Genomic DNA, 26,139 nt, shown 5'->3' on the forward strand with positions numbered 1-26,139 from the left:
ATTTCAGAAGACTTAAAGGTGGGAAGACAATGTAATAGAGCAGCACGAAATGCCAGAAGAATGCTTGGATGTATAGGGAGAGGTATAAGCAGTAGAAAGAGTGAAGTGCTTATGCCGCTGTACAGAACACTGGTGAGACCTCACTTGGAGTATTGTGCGCAGTACTGGAGGCCATATCTCCAGAAGGATATAGATACTCTAGAGCAGTGTTTCCCAACCAGTGTGCCTCCAGCTGTTGCAAAACTACAACTCCCAGCATGCCCGCACAGCCAAAGGCTGTCCAGGTATTCTGGGAGTTGTAGTTTTGCAACAGCTGGAGGCACACTGGTTGGGAAACACTGCTCTAGAGAGAGTTCAGAGAAGAGCTACTAAACTAGTACATGGATTGCAGGATAAAACTTACCAGGAAATATTAAAGGACCTTAATATGTATAGCTTGGAAGAAAGAAGAGACAGAGGGGATATGATAGAAACTTTTAAATACATAAAGGGAATCAACTCGGTAAAGGAGGAGAGCATATTTAAAACAAGAAAAACTGCTACAAGAGGACACAGTTTTAAATTAGAGGGGCAAAGGTTTAAAAGTAATATCAGGAAGTATTACTTTACTGAGAGAGTAGTGGATGCATGGAATAGCCTTCCTGCAGAAGTGGTAGCTGCAAATACAGTGAAGGTGTTTAAGCATGCATGGGATAGGCATAAGGCTATCCTTAATATAAGATAGGGCCAGGGGCTATCCATAGTATTCAGTATATTGGGCAGACTAGATGGGCCAAATGGTTCTTATCTGCCGACACATTCTATGTTTCTATGTTACTATATGATGCCTGATTTTACATCAATTTTGGGACAACCCCTTTAACACATAATACTAGTTTTTTTCCCACCAGATTACATTAGACTGGCAAAGGTTTTAGCAACAGAAGACCCTGCAATCATTTTATTTCTGGGGAATCCTTCTAACAAAAAGGGTTTTTGTAAAGTGGACAGCCCCTTTAAGGCAGCCGTGCATATTCAACCTCCTCAGCCACTATGCACTAACCCAATATACATCTACCCCATAAACAGCGAGTCTCCCGTGTGCTGGAGTCAGGTCAACTTCAATGATGCTAAATATACGTGATTCACTTGACAGCGTGCCATATGATATTAAACAAACACGAGGTAATAGGATATAGATGACGGACGACGCTCCCTTCCAGTACGTGCGCCGCGTTTTGCAGGATGTGCTAGAGACAAGTTCTTTCCTTGGATTGAAAGGAAAACACAGAGGGAGCCTTTGATAAGCTCCTGGCTTTGGAAAGCTGTTCCCCGTAGGGCTCTTACAAATGGTTCTCCTCACAGCCTGGATTTAGAGGGAGAACCGATAGTCCTGACGAACTGACGTCGACAGCAGAAAACGGGGACATCCTGGTTGTGCGCCTGACATAGCGGATTCTATTCTGCGCCATAATCTTCTGTGGTTTCTCCACGTCAGAGGGCGATCAGTGTCCAATGGGGTTATGCCATAAATCGATGTAAAAAATGAAAATAAGACGTCATATAGTGCATGACAATGTCTTTCTAACAAAGCTAGAACCAGCCCTGTACCTCACATGGGTCCGGAGATCTCCACATTCATTGCCCCAATTACTCTGCTAGGTTCTCTTCAGCCTGGCAGCTCTGGGAGTGTGTCCTTTCTGCTGCATCTCTCTCCCCATAACTGCCACAGCTTCTAACAGAGCATATAGCTGTTGACAGTTAAAGATATAAACTGAGCATGTGCGACCAGCTCAGTGATACGGACAGAAAATAAAAAAAATAACAAACAGCAGGTGGCGCTATACAGATACATTTTATTGAATAGCTCACTGTCTATACTACATTTTAAATTACAAATAATTATTATAAAAGTATTCAGATCCAGGAGACACAATCCTTTTAAAGGGGTATTCCCATCTGGAACATGGATGACCTATCGCTAGGATATGCTATCAATGTCAGATAGAATCTGGTTCCAGATGGGGGGCCCTGCACCTATCTTCAGGACAGGACACCCCCCACCCCGAGGTGAAAAGACAGCAGCCACACATAGGCGGCCGCTCTCTGAAAATAACCAAGTGCTGGCTCATCTATTTTCAGCAGTTAACTGAGCGGCGGTCCTGCTGGCGTGGGGTACTCTCCATTCACAGCACATTCGGCACTCCCATTGCGCATGCGCGGTGTGCTCCTCTTCTTTTTAGGGGCCCTGTTCTCTAGACAGGAGAGGTTCCCAGACGTGGAACCCGCACCTATCTGAACCCCTCTAACCCTTCTCTCTGGCTGCCTATAACACAATAATCAAACGCGATCGACTCACATGTTGCAGATTCTACTAATGGACAGATTTATCAACATCAAAGCAAAAGGAAAAATGGAGCAGTTGCCCATAGCAACCAATTAAATTGTAGCAAAATAAAATTGGTCTCTATGGCATCTGCTCAACTTTTCCTTGGCACCAGTTGTTACAAGTCTCCCCACATATGTTGTGCCCAGTTATAGCAGTTGTTGCGTTTTCACTGGTTTTAACAGCCAGAATATCGTAGCAGGCAGCGTTTTGGTGTCCGTCTCCGAAGCGGAATAGAGACTGAACTGATGCAAACTGATGCATTCTGAGCGGATCCTTTTCCATTCAGAATGCATTAGGGCAAAAACTGATCTGTTTTTAGACCGCTTGTGAGAGCCGTGAACGGATCTCACAAACGGAAAGCCAAAATTCCAGTGTGAAAGTAGCCTAACTGGGAGGCTTGGGTGGCAGATCTTGCTACGGTCATAGTTAAGGCAAATGTCATTGCTGTTAACAAGTTGACACCCACATGATTATAATGTGCCGGGCCCCGACACCTTCCTGTCATAGTCGGCTCCATTTGGGAAGAAATAGTCTGAGGAATTTACTGATAAATATTGCACAAGATTCGAGCGCCATATGGCGTTCCGATTTCTTCTGTTGTACATGGTTTGATGCACGTCCCCACCACATTTGGTATTACCGAGCTATCTGCATTGTATGCCATCTATAAAGCAGGGCTCTGTTGTTCAATTTTATTATTATTATTTTTTTTAACCCCTTCAAGGTATGGCATCCCCAGCTTTACTATGAAGACCACCCCGGGACCTGACAATAGCCTCAAGGACTATCTCTTGTACATACACCAATGATGTGGTACATAAGCTTCTGCACACTGGTACAATATAATGGGATGCGTATGCCAATATTTAATGACTTGGAAGTTTAAGTTAAAGGGGTTTACTGAGAAATTTTTACTGATGGCCTGTCCTCTGGATAGGTCATCAGTATCTGATGGAGTGGGGCCTGACACCTAGGATCCCCCCTGATCGGCTGTTTGACAAGGCACCAGTACTCGTAGTAATGCCGCGGCCTTCTTTCAGCTTTGCCTAGGCCATGTGACATCACATTCATCGGTCACGTGGCCAAGGAGTAGCTCAGCCCCACTGAAGTACCAACACCAAGCACAGCAGCTATCAACTGGACGGCACTGTGCTTGGTGAGCTGAGCTCAAAGGAGCGCCGGAGCCTTCTCAAACAGCTGATCGGCAGGGGTTCTGGGAATAGGACCCCCACCAATCAGAGGATAGGTCATCACTAAAAATATCTCGGAAAACCCTTTTAAAGGTTTCCTTTAGAATGCAAAAACATTTTTGACAACCAATATAATGTAAAAATCCCCATAACTTTAACAAATGCTAAAAATTTATAAGATAGATCGATAGATAGATATTAGATCAAAATAATTAAGAATTTCAGAATGCGGAGATGAAAAAGCCCCCAAAAAGGTTTGATTCTAAAGACAGCGCATAATAATATAATAATAGCAATGATAAGAATAATAGGAGTAGTAATAATAACAATAATATAACAATAATAAAATAACAGTAATTATAATCAATTAAAAAGAATAATAGTAATAAAACAATAGTAACATATCATAATAACAATAATAGTAAATAGTAATAATAGGAGGATATAATAATTATAATAATAACACAATAATAAAAGTAATAGCAAAACAATAATAATAGAACAATAATAATACTAGAGTAAACTGAATACGGATATTAGCACTGACAACAGTGACTTCAGGGAACCACCATATAAATGACATGCTTTTACAGTCAATGCTTTACCCAGTGGGTATTCCCAGCTTGACCCCGGCCAACTAAGTAAGCATTTCCCAGAAGTTCAGAAAAGGAGATGCCGATTACTCCATTGTCACTAGGGAACTTAAACCTCTCCCTAAATGTGTTTACAAATTGTGCAGTGCTTCATGTCCATCATTCAATAATGAACAGACGTGATCTGTGGTTGGTCTGCCTCTGAATAGGCTGGTATCATATCGTCCCTATGGACAAGAGCTTGTGGTTATAACATTTCTTAAAGGGTCACAAATTCTAAATTAGGGCCATTTCCTAGAGAATAAAATTCTTCATCTTTCCTATTCTAATGTGGCTTCCAAAAGTTATGTCATATTATTTGCATATTGAATTCCTCTGGTAGGAAGAATGTTCTCACTGTAGCCTCTATAGGTGACTGTACCATAAGTCAACATCTGAAGTTTTCTAGGGATTTGACTATCACTCATCAACCTCTACACAACTTTTTGTGGGACCATATGGAGAATGTTTACGTTCTTACCACTTTTTGGCGTACAGTATATCTCTTCATGAGACTCACAATGGTGGTACCATTATGTTACTACTACTTGGGACAGGGTCATAACTAGTCTTGACTTCAGAGGTATGTACACTAAAAGTAGGAGGAGGGTGGTGTTCGGGATCATAGAGCTAAATTTAGGATGGCATGTGCTTTGAGGCTTCCATGACAGATGTTCCTAGGAATCAATATTGTGACTCCTCTCCCACCCACCATTATTCCACCACCCATGGTATACTACAGCTGAGCTCATCCAGAATCTGATAATCAAGGTGGTCAAACATACAACTAAGTACAAAAATAAATGTTCCATACTAGAGAAACTGTGCCATCTTGGATAACCTGGGTTTGAATTTGACCACAGGTAACATCTGCATGGAAACTGTATTAGAATGGGCTTCCCCTGATGCCCTTGTTTTTAACCAAATTCCAAAATAATCTAGTAAGTTACTTGGCTTCCTGTTAAATTGACCACAGTGTGGGTGCCTGACATTGAGCCTCGTAGAGGACTAATCTGCTGCAATATATGATGGGACTAGACAGCCAAGAGGAACAAAATAAAAGGTATAGAATATTTGCAAAAAATAAATAAATCACAAGGGTATTTTATGATAATTCAAAAATAAGAGTATCGCATTCCATGAATACATCAAACGTGCACCATCTAGTCTGAACAATTCAGCCACATGACACATTTTTATATAGTGCAGATGCAGATTTACACGATTACCATTTAGTTTAACTTCATGCTCAATGATTTTGTCACTTACCTTTAAAAACTCCCAAAGTGGAAACTGAACGAGTGAAAATGGGATCTAGAAAACACCAAAAAATATTTACATGTAAGAAGAATCTCTGGTTAAAATGAAATGTTAACATTAATGATGAATGTGAAAAGTTGCTAGAGACATCCCATGTCTAATGTCAGGAGGCAAGAATTTAAATTTTACCTTCTCAATTACATTCATACATCAGAGGTGAAACTTGAAGTTCCTGAGCCCCAAAACAAACTATGTTCCAGGGCCATTTATAGTAATGGTGCCCTCTTGTGCACAGGCTGGTGACTGGGCCCCTTACAACACTAGCCCCAGGTGTGACTACAACCTCTGTAACCCCTATAACTAACCCTCTATTGGCACCTCCATATCTGTTTGGCTGGGGACTCGGAGACTGGATGAATGACCATTTAGTTGACAGCTATCGTTCATGGCCAACTTTAGATTGGTTTTGAAACCGGTTCCTACATTTGTTCTACTGACCCTAAACAAACATATATTATCACAAAGTTATCAAAAGTAAATGTATAAGTAAAGTCCACATTTAATATACATATATTGGTCCCGAATATTGAGGAAACAAGTCTTTAAGACCAAACTCAAACAGTTCATACCTTTGAAGGGAGAAGAATGGATTTTGGCCTCTACAAGAAGGTGGTGTATTTTTTTGAGCTTCTACGCATACACTGCCTGTCCAAAAAAAAAGTTGCCACCAAAAAATAAAAATAAAGATTCTCAATGGGGTTAGGGTCTGGACTCTGTGGTGGCCAATCCATGTGTGACAATGATGTCTCATGCTCCCTGAACCACTCTTTCACAATTTGAGTCCGATGAATCCTGGCATTGTCATCTTGGAATATGCCCGTGCCATCAGGGAAGAACAAATCCATTGATGGAATAACCTGGTCATTCAGTATGTTCAGGTATTCAGCTGACCTCATTCTTGGAGCACATACTGTTGCTGAACCTAGACCTGACCAACTGCAGCAACCCCAGATCATAGCACTGCCCCCACAGGCTTGTACAGTAGGCACTAGGCATGATGGGGGCATCACTTCATCTGCCTCTCTTCTTACCCTGATGCGCCCATCACTCTGGAACAGGGTTAACCTGGACTCATCAGACCACACAACCTTCTTCCATTGCTCCAGAGTCCAATCTTTATGCTCCCTAGCAAATTGAAGCCTTTTTTTTGGGTTTGCCTCACTGATTAGTGGTTTTCTTACGGCTACACAGATGTTCAGTCCCAATCCCTTGAATTCCCTTTGCATTGTGCGCGTGGAAATGCTCTTACTTTTTACTATTAAACATAGTCCTGAACATAGCTATTAAACATAGCCCTGAGTTCTACTGCTGTTTTTCTTCGATTTGATTTCACCAAACGTTTAAGTGATCGCCGATCACGATCATTCAGGATTTTTTTCCCGCCACATTTCTTCCTCGAATACGATGGGTCCCCACTATCCTTCCAGTAGTTTCTGCAATCTCCTTAGATGTTTTATCTTCCTGATGCATGCCAATAATTTGACCCTTCTCAAACGGACTAACATCTTTTCCACGACCAGGAGATGTGTCTTTCGACATGGTTGTTTAAGAAATGAGAAGCAACCAGTTTGGGGTTAAATAACTTATTGCTAGCTGAAAGATAATCGCCCATGCAGTAATTATCCAATAGGAGGCTCATAACGATTTGCTTAGTTAAATCCAGGTGGCGACTTTTTTTTTGGACAGGCAGTGTATATTCATTTTTACTACATTGCTCTGAAAAACTAATTAATACATTAAAGAGATTTTCACTTGACTTTATAGCACATAAATTAACAGCGGAGTCCAAAGACGGTCTCAGGTGGTGGACCAAAATCTTCGGCTTGGGTGGTCTTCAAAACATATTAAAGGAAATCCATGAAATGTACTTGACTTATAAAATGATCACAGAGCAGTAAACGTGTGGAAAACAGCTTTGTGAGGCCATGGGACCATTAATATTCCACGTCTTGTTATATGGCTGCACAGTGGTACAAGACAACATCAGGTCTCGTACTGCATTCTATCTTTTCTAAACTCTCACGTTGCTGGCTATTTCCATTCACTCAGTCCGAGCATGGATAACGTTCCACGTTAACTGTTTTACATGTACAATCTAATGCAACCAGAGTCAGCCTGTCTGCTGGCTCCAGCCTCGATTTTCTGGTCGACCCCCTGCCAATGTATTTTGCAGATGTAACGGTTTCAGTACGCTTAGCACCCAGATCCTTCCTTGCTCAACAGAAGATAAAACACAGCACAAATGTCCATGTAACTGAACAATCATAAAAAAGGGACAGATTCTTATTTGGCATTGTGAATACATTTTTGAAAATATTAAAATCGACGACAATGGGAAAGATTTAGAAGACAAGTTCAAAAGATAAAGGGAAGGAAATGCTTACAGCAATCAATGCAGCTGCATTGGACTCCTGAACCCCCATTAAAGTGATTTGTGAAGGCCCTACTTTAGGACAGGGTTTCATGGCAACTTTGGGTCAACGACGACTTATGACACTCTGTAAATATAGAGCATTATCACAAGTTAACCTTAAGGTTTTCCTTATTGAGGAATCCAACCTTGGGATGGGTGGAAGGCCAACAGATACCCCATGTCCCAAATGTCACTGTTTAGCCCTTGCCTTCTTGGCACATACAGTAGTTTTTTCCAACCACTTTTTCCACACACCGCGGTCCCAGGTCAAAAACATAAAATGCTGCCTTTTTTTTAACGTTCAAGTGTAGCCCTCAATTACCTAACTCTCAAAGCAAACATCCATCAGATACAGGACGGAAAATTAGGATTAGATCTAGATGAAAAAGTGAGATTCCAATTAGAAGACTATGTTAGATTAAGTCTACAATTGAATAGTGGGATCCAAAGTATAAAGAGGCATGGGATCGGATATATAGGGAGAAGTGACATTTGAAGTATAATGATATATGGGATCAGATGTACAAGTAGAACCAAGTTCTGAAGTAAAAGAACAGATCAGATCAGACAGACAAGAAGAACGGAGATCTAAAATATAAGGAGATATGGGATCAGATGTACAAGGAGAACAAAGATCTGTATAGTATAAGATATGAGGATAAATGAACTAGGAGTAGCAACATCTGAAGGGGATATAGGGTCAGATGTGCAAGGACAATGGGGATCTATAGGAAGATATAAAATCAGATATACCAGGAGAATAAATACCCAAAGCATAAGAAGATATGGGATCAAATGCACAATTAAAGGCAAGATTCTAAGGAGATAGAATATCTGATGTATAAGGAGAGGAAAGATCTGAAGGAGATAAATATCAGATGTAGAAGGAGAACAAAGATCTGAAGTACAGGAAGATATATGATTGAATGTACTGGGAGGAACACAATTCAAAATATAAGGAAATATGGGATTAGTTGCATAGGGGGAAGCAAGATCCAAAGAAGATATAAGATCTCAAGGAGATAAAAGACTTGAAGAAGATATAACATGGGATGTATAAAAAGAACAGAGATCTGAAGTACAGGGGAATATGGGATCAGATGTAGAAGGAGAACAGAGATGTGAAGTAGAAGGACATATGATGTTCTAAGAGAGGTAGATGCATAGTACAAGGAAAGGTCATATCTCACATGCAGCGACTACATTACAAATCCATCTCCATAAACACAGTAGCATATTAACAAATCCAGTACATAACTTTTCTTTGAAAATACAGGACTTAAGTACAGTAATAAATCTGGATGAGAACTAAAGTGTGCAACCTGATCTCAATAAGTGCATGAACATCTTCGTGAGGATACATTTCTGCAATGTCACCAGGGACAAGAGTTCAGCCATGCTTCTAAAACCAGCTGACAAGTGGCTGTAAAACAATCGGAATTGTGAATACTCAATTCAGGACAGTTGGAAGGAAGCAGTATTGTAGATAAGGGTAAAGAAAGAGAGGCTTTGTCTGTGTCCATGACATCACGAGGAGTGGAATGTTCCTAATATAGCCTTCATTTCCTGTCTGTGGTTCCACACCTGGCACCCACTATATAATAATTGGCTGATAGATGATATTTCCAGTAAGCCATCTTGGATTACGGCATCTGGACTATCCATAAAGCAACGATCCTCAAATCTAAAAAACGCATTCCTTGTCACAGTGCCCCATTTTAACAATTTACTTTGCCGACAACCTACCTACATGCAACTGTGCCACAGTTGTTAGTGAAGCAATACAGGCATGATGTGATCCTGAAAATTCTCAATATCATAAATTTGGTCATGATTTTAGAATATCCCACAAAATGAATTCCTGTGGCAAGTACTGATGCACTGACACTAATTATATCACCTGTTGAATACTAGGGAAATCCCGAAAACGTGACCAGGAGGTGGGCCCTCAGGATTGGAGTTGAGGAACCCTGGGCTGGTCTACATACATGGTGCCAACAGATGATGAGATGATGTCCACTTATACAAGCCATACTCCACTTGCTTCCATACAGAAAATAAAAGTCAAAAGATATAAGAGCAAAGATGCAACCAAGACTAAAGTTGGCCATATGCCTTAGAGAGTTGCCAGCCAAACACTCACTTAGCTAGTCTTTTCTGGACTTCCAGTCCCCATTTATCAACTTCTAGACCCACGGGGTCTCATGCTCCACTGCAGACAATGACCGGCCTCAGCAATGACATGGTGTTTAGGGACACATCACTGCTGAGACCAATCATTGGCTACCATGGTGCACATGACCCTATCCTTTGGAAGTTTATAGAATGGGGACCAGAATCGTAGTGAGGAGAGCCAGATGGAACATTGGGGATCAGGTGAGTATGATTTTTTATAACAGGTCAACACGTTGCAGGGGTCTGCTAATGAAGACCTCAAAGATGGAGAACCCCTTTAAAGGCGTTCTACAAGATAAGAAAAACACGACTGCTTTCTAACAAAAACTGCGCTAAGCTTGTGCACAGGTTGCAGCTGGTGTAGCACTTCAGCCCCATCGATTTTAATACCAGGAAAAACTTATCGACAGGTGGGGCACTGATTTTGGAAGAAAGCAGGCATGTTCTTATAGCACTTCCTACACAGTCCATAAGGAAAACACACGCACATGCATATATGCATGCTCTTAAAAAGACCGTAACCTAAAGTTGGCATAACACTGATCATTGCCTCCTGCCATAGTAATAGCATAAAGTAAAATATCTAGCAAATTGACATACGTGAGCCCGGGGGACACCCAACATGGTACCTGCACAGTAAGCTAAAGGCCCCCAAGCTACAAATAGACAAAAAGTTGCATAAACTTTTCAAAAAACTTTTTGGATGCCAGCATTTTCAATGCCAAAACCAAAGGTGTCCTGCAGATGGCACTTGTGGCATACTATAAAAGGAGTATTTTATTACTCCTTCGGTACCTCTTATGCTTGCACTACTCAGTAAGTCAATTTTATGTTTGTTTTCCAGCGCTTCTTATTACAAGCGTTGAAAGGTATTTGCTAATTCCTGTCACAGGCAATGATTAATACATGAAGCAGCTTTGGTGAGACTCGAAGAACGGGAAAAAAAAAATTAAATCTGACAGATGCCCCGGCATGACAGAATGGTTATCTGTTCAGACAGGAACTGAGAGTGAGAGGAAATCAATGTCACCGCCATAGGCTGAGCTGACACACTGAAATCTCACAGGAAGTTGGTCATCGCAGTGATTGATCAATGCTTCGTGATGCCATCTCACCATCCTGCTGCAGAGGTCAAACCTAGCAATGCAATACTTTCCAAAAGCCCCAGCCTAAGATTTTGCACTGACTTTAAAGAAAAAAAAAAAAAGAAAAAATGTTTTCTCCAGTATTTTTAGAAAATTAGCTGAGAAAAAAAATTACACTTTAGTAAAAAAAAACAAAAAAAAACAATGATGTCTGGAAAGGGACACGTTCGCTATATGAAAATTCGTAAACATTAAATTATCATAAAAATGGATTCTCTACAGAGCTCCTAATAATATAAAAGTTCTCACGCCATAAAGCTTCTGGTAATTTTTCAGAAGCGGTCGCAAAGGGTTGGAAGGTGTTATTTCATCTTAAAATATTGCACAGGGCAGATGTTTCATAGGATGAATATGGATTTACAAAAAATACGGTATATGAATTATTTAGGAATGTATTATTTCTAATATGTGGTTGTTGGCTCCTAGTGGGATTTTTCCCTACCAGGATATTCATGGCGTAAGAATGGTAGATAAGAAGAAGACAACCTCTTGCTCAAAGGTCAGTTTCATCATCTTGGGCCTATGACAAGCCTATAGAGGATATCTATCGTAAGTTAAAGAGGACCTGTCACCACTCCTGACATGTCTGTTTTAATAGCTTCATGCATTCCCCATATAACAATAATTCTGGAGCTTCTATTCCTATGGCTCTATGTTGTCCCATTCCTTTATTATTTCTACTAGAAGTTATGAATGAACTGCTGCCAGTCTGCAGTAAGGGTACAGAGGGGAGGTAACCAGTTAGGGGCGTGCACCAGCACAGACTGACTCTATCCAATCAGTGCTGCCATTTTCAGACCGTGCAGGTACACCCCCCCCAAACGGGTTACCACCCCTCTGTACCCTTACTGCAGACTGCTAGCAATTCATTAATAACTTCTAGCAGGAATAATAAAGGAATGGCAAAACATAGAGCCATAAGAATAGATATTCCAGAATTGTTATTATATGGAAAATGCATGAAGGAATTATAACAGGCATGTCAGGAGCGGGGACAGGACCTGGCTATTTTAGATCCTCAGGGCCAAACACTGAGTAGTCTTGGTTTACAAAGCATTTACAGTTATAACATTTTTATTTGTTGACTTATCAAGGTGACAGTCTTTTTTATCATATATATATATATATATATATATATATATATATATATATATATATATTTTTATTATATACACACACACACACACATATACACACATACAGTCTCAAGAAACATTACATGAATGCTTTGGAATTACCTAAATTTCTCATTTGAATGTGGACAATGTAGAAATCCAGGTAATTCCGAGTGGTTTATTTACCTTAAAACTGACTTTTTGTCATTTGTCAATTTAGATATAAAGTTCGTCTATTTTAGAATTGAGTCAGGGCCAGTGTTAAGATAACGATTGGTGTAGGAGGAGGATCTTTCTGAAGTTATTTCATAAGTATTTTAACATATTATTTTTAACTTTTTTTATTGTCCTTTCCTCAAAGTTCAGAAAAGATCAGTAGGGACTTTATTATTTACACTATTCTTTGTAACTGGGACTGCATTTTTTATATTTTTTTGGCTTACACAGATACTGACATTTTTCACCTTTCTTGTGGTGCCCATTTTAGTAAAAATTGCGAAGGCATGTGCAGCCACATTGGTTGTCATATTGAAATCAGAAATATGGTCTATTGGCGATTGACAGAACATGGTGGAAGACTGACAGTTTACTGCCAGTTTCCGAGAATGAGGACTGGCATGGCAGCACTTCCCGTAGTAACTTTTGCCAACAAGATTACAATTTTTTCATTAATAATAAACTGTTACAAGGTGGTCTGCTGCTAGGACACCCAGTAAGTGATGAACTTTAACTCGTTGGTAACCTGATAGTGTTCAGCTTCCCTACAGCACACCCACAGGAGAAATGAAGAATTACACACATGGTTCAGATTTTGAAGGGTTGTCCATGCATTGTATGGCCATGCCAGGTCCTCCAGAGCAAGAGTCTCTCTTTGTAGCCCACTCTGTGATTGTCTAATAGATTAAGGTCTGGAACAGGGACCCCTTCTATAATCTCAGACTTTACTAATAGGGTGTGTGTTTCTGAGATAAAGGAATTAGTCTGCAACCTCCATTAAGGACAGGGATTTGGTGGCTGATGAAGTGACTGAAGTCTATCATCCTGAGGTCAGAAAATGTAATAGAATCAAAGACAGTTCTGGGATAGAGTAAACTGGGCAGTTTATTTATTGATCCCGGGTTAAGGCCCAGGAGGGGGATGAACTTTTACCTTTCTCTGGATATCAGATCTGCTCTATTTACACAGAAACTCATCCAAATGTTGTTCACTGCAGGTCCCCATATTGACATAAGACAGTACGGTCTGTCAAAATATTGTTCCTCGTTCTGCTCCACCTCGGTCACCTTCAGACCTATCGGCAGCTACAAAAAAAAACTCTTTTTATTTGTAATCCCTACATTAACAATGAATGCTTGTTTCAGGTTTACCTCCAGATTTGAGTTGCTTTGCCAAACTGTTTCGAGGCTGGTGTGAAGAACAATTCACCAATTAAGTTTATTGAATGCAATATGTGCCACAGCCAACACCTGTACTACTGTATAACCAGCTCAGCCGCGGGTAGAGAGCAGGCCGCACATAGGTACACAGTGGAATTACTTTTAATCTGTCATCCAATAAACCCGAAAGTCGGATAATCCAGCACTGACCTGCAATATAATGTGATTTTGTACAGCACTGAGTAAAGAGAACCAATTAGGAACCATTACTATTACTCACCTATAAATCTGCCACCTTTCCAGTGGCTTTCCTTCAATGGTCCCCACATCGGATCCTTCACTGGCCTCAGCAGTCACATGCAAGCATCACCACTGAGACTAGTGACTGGCTGCAGAGGTCCCATGAATGATGTACGTGACGTCATTGCTGCAGAACCTCCATAGAGGCAAGGGACTTAACAAGTACAGTAAGTAAAGGTTAGTTTTTTAAATTTTACACCATTTCTTGCCATCTTAAAATCCTGGGCAAGCCCTTTAACAATTTAGGTTGGGCCACATTTCTGAAGGTCTATAACACTGCCGTCCAATCAGATTCTTTCAAATAAACTGCATTTTAACATCAACATGTGAATTTACCATTTTTTACCTTATTATATACTTTGCTGTGGTGGACACCTATGGGGTCAGAATGGTAGCTATACCCCCCCCCCCTCCCCCCCCACACTTCCACTCTAACAATTTAAACCTAATTTCTGGGACATTTTAAGCTCCCCTCAACCCACATTTTAAGATATATTTGCATAAGTCCACCACCCTTGAGGTTCTGCTTCAGTGGAGGATCCTACAAAACTAGAGATGGTTGAGGGGCATAATGCCAATCACATAACATAAAGACTGTCAGACTGGCCATAGCACCTACAGGGTGCCATGAGGCCGCCTGAGCCCTCCTCACAGCTGCTAGCTGGATACCGAATGATCTGATGTTCTCAGCATTAATTAATGTAGGAGTATTCGGTACTTATGCGCCTGGCCGGGGTGTAGGTGCCCTCCTGAATTTAACTGTATCGCCATCCTCAGCATGGATGATGCAGTTGAATATGGCATTGAGGGCAACAGTATTTTTTGCTGCACTGTAGTATTTGGTTTTGCTGGAGTGGTATTTTGTGCTGCACTACAGTATTGCTGGCCCGATTACTCCTGTTGTCCCAGGCTACTTATGTCTTTTGTCAATTTGGATCCGCCTACAACATGGGGCCTCTTTTAGTTTTTTTTTCCAGGTCCACTTTAAGCTCCCAGTCTGCTCCTGAACATACATGTTAAATTTTGCATGGTTATATAACATGTATACATATAAAAGCCCAGCCTCCAACACGGATAAAAACTTTTTAAGCTTAATTGATACCATTTTAAGGGGTTGGCCAACGAAAAATATTCTTCAGTTTTCAAACCAGCTCTTGGATCTGAATACTTTTGTAACTGCGCGTATTTTAGCTACTGAGTTATTCAATAAAATGTATCTGTATAGCTCCACCTGCTGTTTGTTTGTTTTTCTTATTTCTTTGTCCTGCTCGCTGAGATGGCCGCACATGCTCAGTTTTATCCTTCTACTGCCTCCTGAGCTGTGATAGGGAGAGCTGAGACACGCCTCCTGAGCTGTGATAGGGAGAGCTGAGACACGCCTCCTGAGCTGTGATAGGGAGAGCTGAGACATGCCCCCTAAGCTGTGATAGGGAGAGCTGAGACACGCCCCCTAAGCTGTGATAGGGAGAGCATGGACACTCCCCCTAAACTGCAGCACAAAAGACACTCCCCTTGAGTTGTCAGCTTGATGTAAATCTAGCAGAGCAATGAATGGGGAGATCTCTGGATCCATGTGAGGTACAGGGCTGGTTCTGGCTTTGTTAGAAAGAGATTATCATGTACAATATGATCTCTGGTTTTAAATTTTTTACATTAATCATGGGACAACCCCTTTAACATCCTATTCGGAAGACTGCTTACGCATTTCAGGCTAGGCATACCTCTTAGGCCTCATGCATACAACTGTGGTTTTGGTTTGCGTCCGATCTGCATTTTTTGCGGCTCGGATGCGGACCCATTCATTTAAATAGGGGCCACAAAAGATACGTGTGCTGTCCGTATCCACATGTCCGCAAAAAAAAAAAATATAGAACATGTCCTTTTCTTGTCTATTTTGCAGACAAGAATAGGCAGTTCTAACAGAAGGCAGGAAGTAGCAATCCGCAAAATGCAGTTTGCAGATCGCAAAAACGGCTACGGTTATGTGCATGTGACCTTACTCATAGCTCAGCTGCAGACCACAAACAAATCTATACATGATTCAGCAGAGCGCACAGGACACACTAACTTCAGTATAGTTACATAAGACCTTATTTTTGCAAATCGCAATATTTTTGCTGCAATTACAACACTCCATGCAAAAAATATCTCGTAAATATACCCCCCAAACAAACTGCGCTCCCTGCATTAGATTTTCTTCCCCTTCTTTTCTCTGCTAGCCTGTATGATAACAGATGAGTTTCACAGCTTTAAATGAATGACGATATTGTTTAAGCCGAAACAGATGTGTGTCAGATGGCAAAACCATTAGAACGTTCCATCGTTAAAAAGAAACAGGATAACAATGAGCCATCTGAAAAACAGCAGAGCAAGAATCGCACTGATCAGGAAATATACAAGCCGCAGCTAATCTCCCATTTATTGATGGATAATGCCTTTCAGGCATGCACCGCGCCGAGCACCATGAAGCGGGAAACTCTGTTCTCATGAAGAGGTCACAGGAGTATCGGCCATAAAGCGCCGAAGTACAATCTGTCAGGGGCAAAAAAAAAAAGGACTTAAAAAAAAAAAAGAAGAACTAGACTGAGAATTGTGCAGAAGTGATCATGAATGCAAAATGTAACTATTGATAGGAGTTCTGCCCCCAACAATGCAGAGTTCAGTGTAGCCACATCGTTCTAGGAGGTCAGGAATGTCGAAAGGATGGAGAGCACTCTACTAAGAGTTGAATGCCGCAATTGTCTAGGCCACTTCCAAGGATACATATATAACCTATATGTAGATTTCCGGCCATGCTCATGAACATTCAAACATCCTTAAAACTGTAATGTAAAAGACAAATGTAGGAGTTAAAAATGAAAAGCAAAAAATTTTTATAAAAAATTATGTATATATACACGCTGTATTTCCTGCACCATAAAATGCACCTAGGGTTTAGAGGAAAATTTTAAAAAATTAAATTAGATCCCCATTAGTTCTCAGATTAGACCCCCATGCCTCCTCAGTCCATAGATGAGACATGAAATAAATAAATTAAAGGGGTTATAACTATAAAACATGCCCCTGAATGCCCGGGCCCCTCAGATAGATTATACTTACCCCGCTCTCCGACACCCGCGTCGCTCCTGATCCCTGCAGGGGCTGCCGCTGCATCTCCCCGTCATGCAGATCAAAACATCCGGCGATGGGGGGGCACAGCCGATAGGATAGCAGGCCGCAACAGAGACGAGCCTCCCTAGCGTTGCGGGTGACGCTAGGGAAGCTCATCCCCGTTGCGGTCTGCTATTGGCTGCTCCCTCCCGTCGCCGGAGCCCCCTTCGGGATTCAGTACCGACGCAGCTGCCGGTGAGCGGGGTAAGTATAATCTATATGAAGGGCCAGGGCATTGGGGGGTATGTTTTATAGTATGGGTAACCCCTTGAAGTCACTTACACATCCAGCGCTCTCTTCCTGCACTCACCGCTCTCTGGTCTCCTGCTGGAGCCTTGCTGCAATGTGACCCGACGCTGCACGCTTTATCTGTATGACGTCAGGACAAAGTACAGCGCATGACGCCGGCAGAGGAAGACCAGGACGCAGTACAGCCAGCACAAGGAGCGCTGTATTCAGTGCTACTGTGTATTAGTGAGCGCTTCTATAAAAGAAGCGCTCACTAGTATTCACTTCACAAGATGCACTGACACCCCCCCCCCTCTCTAGTTTTTGGGGAAAAAGTGCATCTTATGGTGCAGGAAATACAGTAATTTTTGGACTATAAGACGCCTCCCTAGGTATAGATAACATGAAATAAAAAATATATATATTTTCTACTAATTAAAACTTCCCTGGTAGTACAGCCAGCTCCTGTTAATCTTTTGCCCATTGGAGCAAATAGCAATGGCGCCGTGTGGTCACCGTAAAAACACTGTAACCATTTTTTTAAAAAACGTAAAAAGTTCCAAAAATTCTAACCTCAAACAATCCATCAAATAAAATGTTAACTTTTTAAAAGAAATAAAAAAAATTAAAATAAAATTCATGCAGATTTTTTGAGCAAAGTTGAATAACGCGGTTTGCATAGAAGGGTAAAAAGACAGAGGGTGTTAATTTTTGCCTGACATTTAATAATTGAAGCCACAAACCTTGAATGAGATGAATAAGCCGAGGGTCAAGATTATAACTACAAATTGCCAGTGCTATATGGAGCCTTGTAACATAACAGGCCCCCAGGCGGCTATCATCCTTATTTGGAAGGTGTACAGAGGCCTGCACTTTGTAAGTTACACATGCCAGCAAAGTGTAATATCTCAGTGTTACACTTGGCCATGGTTTTGAAAAAAAAATATTAAAATGAAAATTACTAAAGTACAGCTTTTAGTAGGAACCTTTCGGGGCTGATAAAGACACAAGGAACTACAAAAATGAAAAAAATTAAATAAAATAATGCATGTATAAGAAAGTTACACAAGATTTCTAAGAAATGCTTTCAAATATACCTTATTATTATTTTTTTCTAAAAATGAAAAATTTCAAAACTTACCGATACTTCAATTCAAGTTTCAATATTTTTTTTTTTATGGAAGCCACTGTCATCTTAAAATGTAGCACAGCAAACCTACTGCCGTGTTGCACCCATTTAGCTTAAATGCTTCATCAGAAAAAGATCTGTTGCTTACGTTAAATAAAGTTTTCACACTAAATAGATTTTACAAGAATTTGGGGTGTTTTTCCCCCCCATTTGATTGTAAAAAAAACATCCTGAAACCCTGCATTTTTCACTGTGGCAACCGAGCCTCATAATAGGCTGACACTTCCTGTTCTGTAGCGATCACTTCTCAGCAGTCATTTCATTATCATCACAGACAGGATTACCATGACAGACAGACAAACAAGGAATCCTCCATTAACAATAGATGTCACAAGCTTATCTCCTCTCCCTCTTGGCACAATGACCGATGCACAGGACACAAAGCATGCCCACAACATGCCATAGAAATCAGTAAGTCATTTCGAGCATTCAGGGTTGTATGGTCCTTGTGGGTACATTAAAGGGGTTTTCCGGTAAGTAGCATTTTTTTTTTTTTTTTTTTTTTAATCAAAACCATTTGCAAAGCTGATTAAATTTTCATTTCAGATGCACTGGTTGCAAAGGTTTCCGTACCCTTCAAGTCACAAGCAAGCACAGAACGCATCAATAGCGATATATATCTTAAACTAATATCATTGTAATCTCCTTTAAGTTTAAAAGGGCCGTGATGTTGTAGGGGATTTTGCTCGCTGAAGATTCTAGCCCGATATCATCTTACAGCTCAAGACAAAGCGTTTATTGTTGGAAAAAAAGGGTATCTCGTTTATACTTCTCATCGAGAAAATTAATTAGCCTGACCAGAGGGCCCGGCAGAAACTAGGCCTGCCGCAAAGGAGACACCGGGCTCGAAAAAATAAATAAAAATGGAGAATAAAATTCCACCTGTCATCACCCCGAGCACCCCACATGAAGAATTTACACAATCTGAGCTTGAAACGCTGGAGGGGATGTCATAACACTCGGTCACTGCCGCACTCTCTGCTGTTAAATTGCCCCGGAGAAGAGACAAGTGCTTGAATACGGGAAAGGTATTTGAAGCATATTAAGACACGCTTAGAATACTAGAACCGGCCTACTGGCCTGGCGCCAAAAATGATTCGTTTTCCAATCTGTTCCATTCAGCCCTTACTATGGATCACGCCTAAGAGGAAGAGTGTGCAAACGAGTGGCAGAAGAAAAAAAAAAAATCTCCCCCATAAATATAAAAAAATTTAAAAATAAATAAATAAATAAAAACACTTGTAAGGCCTCTTTGACACGAGCGTTACGGATTCTATCAGGATGCGTTCAGTGAAACTCGCACCATTTCACAAGCAAGTTCAGTCAGTTTTGTCTGCGATTGCGTTGAGTGTTGAAATTTTTTCCGCGCGGGTGCAATCAGTTTTGAAGCGTTCTTTCATGCATGTGAAAAAAAAAAAGAAGATTTACAAACAACATCTCCTACCAACCGTCAGTGAAAACACATTGCATCCAGGTTACATCTGGACGACAATGCGTTTTTCACTGAAGCACCATTCACTTCTATGGGGCCAGGGCTGCATGAAAAACGTAGACTATAGAACATGCTGCGATTCTCGCGCAACGCAGAAATGATGCGTGAAAAACGACGCTCATGAGCACAGTCCCATTGAAATGAAGGGGGGAGGACTCGCACCCGCGTGGAAAACTCACTTGTGTGAAAGAGGCCTAAGACGTCACGTTTTGGCTCCGGATGCATTGCGGCAAACCCGCGCGAGTAGGTACGCAATTGCAGTCAGTTTTGACTGCGATTGCGTTCCGTTGTTCAGTTTGTATCGCGCGGGTGCAATGTTTTTTGCACGCGCGTGATAAAAAACTGACTGTGGCACCCAGACCCGAACTTCTTCACTGAAGTTCAGGTTTGGGTTCAAGGTTGTGTAGATGTAATTATAATCCCTTATAACATGGTTATAAGGGAAAATAATAGCATTCTTAATACAGAATGCTTACTAAAATAGCGCTGGAGGGGTTAAAAAAAATATATAATTTAACTCACCTTAAGCCACTTGTTCGCGCAGCCCGGCTTCTTTTCTCTCTTCTTTCTTCAGGGCCTGGGTAAAGGACCTTTGATGACATCACTGCGCTCATCACATGGTCCATCACCATGGTGATGGATCATGTGACCATGGTGATGGATCATGTGACGGACCATGTGATGAGCGCAGTGACGTCACCACAGGTCATTTTCCTCCTGCACAGCAAAGAAGAAGACAGAAGAGATGCCGGCTGCGCGAACAAGTGGATTAAGGGGAGTTAAATTATTATTATTTTTTTTTAACCCCTCCAGCCCTATTTTAGTAAGCATTCTGTATTAAGAATGCTATTATTTTCCCTTATAACTATGTCATAAGGGGAAATAATATAATGATCGGGTCCCAATCACCTACTAGTAACTATGCGTGAAAATTGCACCGCATCCGCCCTTGCTTGCGGATGCTTGCGATTTTCACGCAGCCCCATTCACTTCTATGTAAAAAACACACAAAGTAAAGCATGCTGTGATTTTCACGCAACGCACAAGTGATGCGTGAAAATCATCGCTCATGTGCACAGCCCCATAGAAGTGAATGAGTCCGGATTCAGTGCGGGTGCAATGCGTCCACCTCACACATTGCACCCGCGCGGAGATCTCGCCCGTCTGAAAGAGGCCTAAATCTAAGGCCTTAAAGGGGTTCTCCGGGAATATTCAGGTTTCAGCAAGTGCCCGCAGCCTGCCTCTTTAAATAGAAGATTCAGTCCTCCCCGCTACCTCCTCTGTGTTGATGTTCCGATCCCCTCTGTGGCCTCCTCAAACAGCTGATTGACGGGGGTCCCAGGAGTCGGACTTCCTGTTGATTCCATATTGATGACCTATCCTGACAATAGGTCACTAATATGTAAATGCCGGAAAACCCCTTTAAATCTGCAGCATATCAATATAGGCTGTAGATTTCACCCTCTATAATCCATAGGGTGCCACCTGGAGCACGCAAGTTGCAAAATCAGAGTTGGAAATTCTGTTGCAGAAATGCCACAAAATCCGTAGCAGAATTCTCCCTGTGGACAACCTGCCATGTATGGCCATAGGTGGTCCAACGACTAATGCAAAAAATGAAAATGTCTTTCTAACAAACCTAGGACCAGCCCTGTACCTCACATGGGTCCAGAGATCTCCCCATTCATTGTTCTGCTAGATTTACATCAAGCTGACAGCTCAGGGGTGTGTCTTTTCTGCTGCAGCTCCGGGGAAAGCGTCTTTTCTGCTGCGGCTCCGGGGAAAGCGTCTTTTCTGCTGCGGCTCCGGGGAAAGCGTCTTTTCTGCTGCGGCTCCGGGGAAAGCGTCTTTTCTGCTGCGGCTCCGGGGAAAGCATCTTTTCTGCTGCGGCTCCGGGGAAAGCGTCTTTTCTGCTGCGGCTCCGGGGAAAGCGTCTTTTCTGCTGCGGCTCCGGGGAAAGCGTCTTTTCTGCTGCGGCTCCGGGGAAAGCGTCTTTTCTGCTGCGGCTCCGGGGAAAGCGTCTTTTCTGCTGCGGCTCCGGGGAAAGCGTCTTTTCTGCTGCGGCTCCGGGGAAAGCGTCTTTTCTGCTGCGGCTCCGGGGAAAGCGTCTTTTCTGCTGCGGCTCCGGGGAAAGCGTCTTTTCTGCTGCGGCTCCGGGGAAAGCGTCTTTTCTGCTGCGGCTCCGGGGAAAGCGTCTTTTCTGCTGCGGCTCCGGGGAAAGCGTCTTTTCTGATGCGGCTCCGGGGGGAGCGTCTTTTCTGATGCGGCTCCGGGGGGAGCGTCTTTTCTGATGCAGCTCTCTCAATATCACAGCTCAGGAGACAGTTGAAGGATGAAACTGAGCATGTGCGACCATCCAGTGAGGCGGACAAAAAAAACAAGAAAAACAACAAACAGCAGGTGGCGCTGTACAGATCTATTTTCTTGAATAATTCAGTGACTTTACAACATTTTTAAGTACATGTAATTACAAAAGTATTCAGATCCAGGTGCTGGTTTGAAAACTGTAGAATATTTTTCGTGAGACAAACAGTTGTAGCTGGCCAAGCCCACATGCTTTAACCAATGGTCGCACCAAACAATCGGTTGGCATAGCGGCCGGACCATCTGGCCTTACCATGAGACTTCTGACTAACCTTTGCTCACCGGTGGTAGAAATTTATATATTATTTTTAAATCAGCAAATTCTATTTTGCTTCCTTTCTTACATGGAATCCACCTGCATCTCAAGATCGATTACACCGCCTCAGCTTCCCACCTGGTAGCTTTCCATCATGTTGATAGGTAAAAAATGGGGCTAAATAGCATTACGTTACAAGATACATGTCTCCCATTCAGGTTCAGTCTGCATTCACCTCGGAACAATACACAAGGCTGTACCCCGGTGGCCCACGCTGCCGAGCTCTTCTATACAGTCACCTTATATGCATTCTTCTGTAAATTATAAGGTCTGAAGCTGCAGGACAAACCGCTCTCCCCGCGATCACGTAATCAATCTTAACACCTGACAAAGTCTTGTTCCCTACCAGCAAAAGGAAGAATGCAAATTACACAAGGTGTAAAGCAATCCATATGTTCTGTCATCCCGTCAAGGTGTGCATGCATTATCAACTCATTAATTAGATGCAAACCCCCAGAAGGTGAACTGATTCAATCCCAGGTGCTCTTTTCACTTCTATTTCTTCTGAGCCAAGTACGCCGAGATAAAACAGGCCTGCCTTATAGAAACAAGATTTAAAAAAAAAAAAATATATTAAAAGGGGTTGTCCCACGAAAAAAAATATACTGCAGTTTTTAAACCAGCACCTGGATTTGAATACTTTTGTAATTACTTGTAATTTAAAAAAAAAATTGTATAGCCAGTGAGTTATTCAGTAAAAAGCATCTATATATAGCGCCACCTGCTGTTTGTTCTTCTTCCTAATTATCTGTCCACATTCCTGAAGCGGACGCCCATGTTCAAATGTTGATTTACCTTACGGTAAAAGCTTACACTGGCGCTGGTAGGTAGAAATGTGACATATAAAATACAGTGGCTGGATGAATATTCCGATTTAGTAAAAGATGGATATCATTGACAATCCAATGAATTAATCACCGCAATGATAATTACCTTTTCTCTGGATGTGGGCTGGAGAAATAGTCTAAGTTCTTTAAATATTTGCACAGTTCCCGTTCCTGTGTGTAGAGGGGTGTGAAGAGAGGCAAGAACTTCACTGCTCACCTGCTAGCATTCACACTGCTCCGGCCGGTAGCTGCGTGGTGCGAGGGAGCAGACTATGGTTTCGGCGTCCAGGATTTTCTGTGCGTGTGACGTCACCGCGAAGTACTACTGGTGCTCCCAGAGATCAAAGTTCATCCTACGCCCATGTTCAGTTACATCCTTCAACTGCCTCCTGAGCTGCAATAGGTAGAGAGCTGCAGCAGAAATGAAATGCCCGCTGACCTGCAGCAGAAAGGGCACACCTTCTGAGCAGCAGTAAAAAGGACGCTCCCCTTGATATAAATCTAGCAGCGCAATGAATGGGAAGATCTCTGGACCCATGTGAGGTACAGGGCTGATTCTAGCTTTGTTAGAAAGAGATTTTTGGTCTGATTTTTATTTATTACATTAATTATGGGATAACCCCTTTAAAGCCTGACACTCGGTAGGCATTCAGGAAGCTGAGATATGGGTAGTTGTTTGTAGCCAGCCTGAAGATGTGAAGTAGCTGTCCCTGGGTCAGTGGTGGTGGTGACTGGTGAGAACTAGTGCAATATTCGCCATAAATGCATTTTAAGATGAATTTTAAGCTTCTGACTGCGGTTGAACCTTAAAGGGGTTTTCTAAAAAAAACGCCCAAATTAGAGAGGCTTACCTTCCACTAAACCTCCTTTCCGGTGCCGCCGATGGGTCTTTGTTTCTAGCACTGCAGTGACGACGTCCCCAACTATGCCACATGGTCGCCGCAGCTAATCTGACTGGGGGTCACCTGGGTTAAGGGCCCTTTAAGCTTATATTACACACAGAGATAATAGTTCAGATCATCGCTAACAAGCGCTTATTAGCAACGATCTGGCAGTGTAATACTGCCGTCGATTACCCGCTGAACGAGCAAACACTTCCTTCCCGACAATCGCCTTCAAGATCTGAGCGTCTAATATAAGCCTTACACGGGCCGAGAATCCTAAAGATAATGGCTAACGAGCGCTCATAGGAACAATCGTTAGAAATTATCTGGCGGTGTAAATGTACCGCCGAATACCTGATAAACAAGAGAAGCAATTGTTCATCGGGTAATCCGATCGTTTGTGCACGCGAAAATCGTCACTTGCCGGCGGCGGATTGTGCTGCGTCAGCATGATCTGCTGCCGGCAAACAAGTGAGCATGGGGACGAACGATGGCATTAGCGGTCACTCTTTCCCATACTCTGGAGGAGATCACTGCTCCACCAGCAAGCGGCAGATTGTCCGGAAGGAATGCTTTCTTCTGACAATCTGCCGTCGTCCCGTGTAAAGGGACCGGGATGGTATCTCTGCAGTGGAGTAGCAGCAACGGAATGTGTCCGCTTCGTAAGAAAAATGGGGGGGAAAAAATAAAGTTTATTACAAAAATTTATTACATTTAGAGAAGTTTTTAATGACATTTTTCAAAACTTTAGGTACACTTTAAAGCGTCCTTAAAACATAAGGGAAAAAGGTTCAATTAGCCTGCGCCCATAAAACCAAAATCCATCCCCAAGGAGCCCCAATTCAGAGCATCTTAATTGAATTGCACATACTTAAGAGTAAAAGGAACGCGTTGGGTTTGTGAAGTTTATTTTAGACCAAAAATGGAAACTGTCATTAACAATACTTGAATATTCCCCATCAAATACCAAAAATACTAGGCAATATACACTCAGAGGCCAACTTTGTAGTACATGCCAGAGCTCTTCGCCCTTAAAGGGGTTTTCCAGTAAAAAAAAATAAAAAAAAATTATCAACTGCCCACAGCACGGCCCTGAAACAGATGTCTCCATCTTCCGATCCTGGCGCTATATCAGACTGGCTATGGGCAAGGTCACATGCACTGCCCCGAGCCAATGACTGGCTTTAGAGGTGAGGTGGCCACAAGCAGCATGCTACCCCTCAAGCCAGTTATTGGCTGCAGCGGTGCATGTGACCATGTCCACGTACTGCCGAATGTAAACAGCACAGGGACCAGAAGATAGAGACAGCGGGGGCAATGCGGAGAACCGGAGAGGCGGGGAGCAGGTAAGTATGAATCTTCTGTTTTAGGGTCATTCTACGTGCACTTTAGAATTTTTTTTTAAAATAAATAAATAAATAAATAAATAAAAACCCTTTATGGTGGCCATACCCATTATAAAGCAATTGGATGAACAGCTATTCCTCCCAATCTCCACACACACGCACGCTGAGCTAGGACATGTTCTCTAAGGGGAGAGGAGAATAAGCCAAGCACCATTGGTAACAGCAGAACTCTCTTGAGAAAAAGGGATCAGGCATGTTGAAATCCAAATGCCCAATCCTTCATTCCTTAAAAGGATTATCCTTGAGTAT

The 26,139-nt window shown here is 42.1% G+C and overlaps 1 protein-coding gene across 1 annotated transcript in view; it reads right to left on the minus strand.

Moving 5' to 3' along the window:
• SLC25A26 (solute carrier family 25 member 26) overlaps positions 1-26,139 on the minus strand; it is a 132,442-nt gene that overhangs the window by 26,150 nt on the left and 80,153 nt on the right. The window contains exon 6 of the mRNA XM_040407607.1: positions 5,460-5,504. Within this exon, the coding sequence (XP_040263541.1) occupies positions 5,460-5,504 (45 nt within the window). The remainder of the gene's footprint in view (positions 1-5,459; positions 5,505-26,139) is intronic.

The sequence above is a fragment of the Bufo bufo genome, chromosome 9, assembly GCF_905171765.1.
Source record: "Bufo bufo chromosome 9, aBufBuf1.1, whole genome shotgun sequence".
NCBI classification, from domain to species: domain Eukaryota; kingdom Metazoa; phylum Chordata; class Amphibia; order Anura; family Bufonidae; genus Bufo; species Bufo bufo.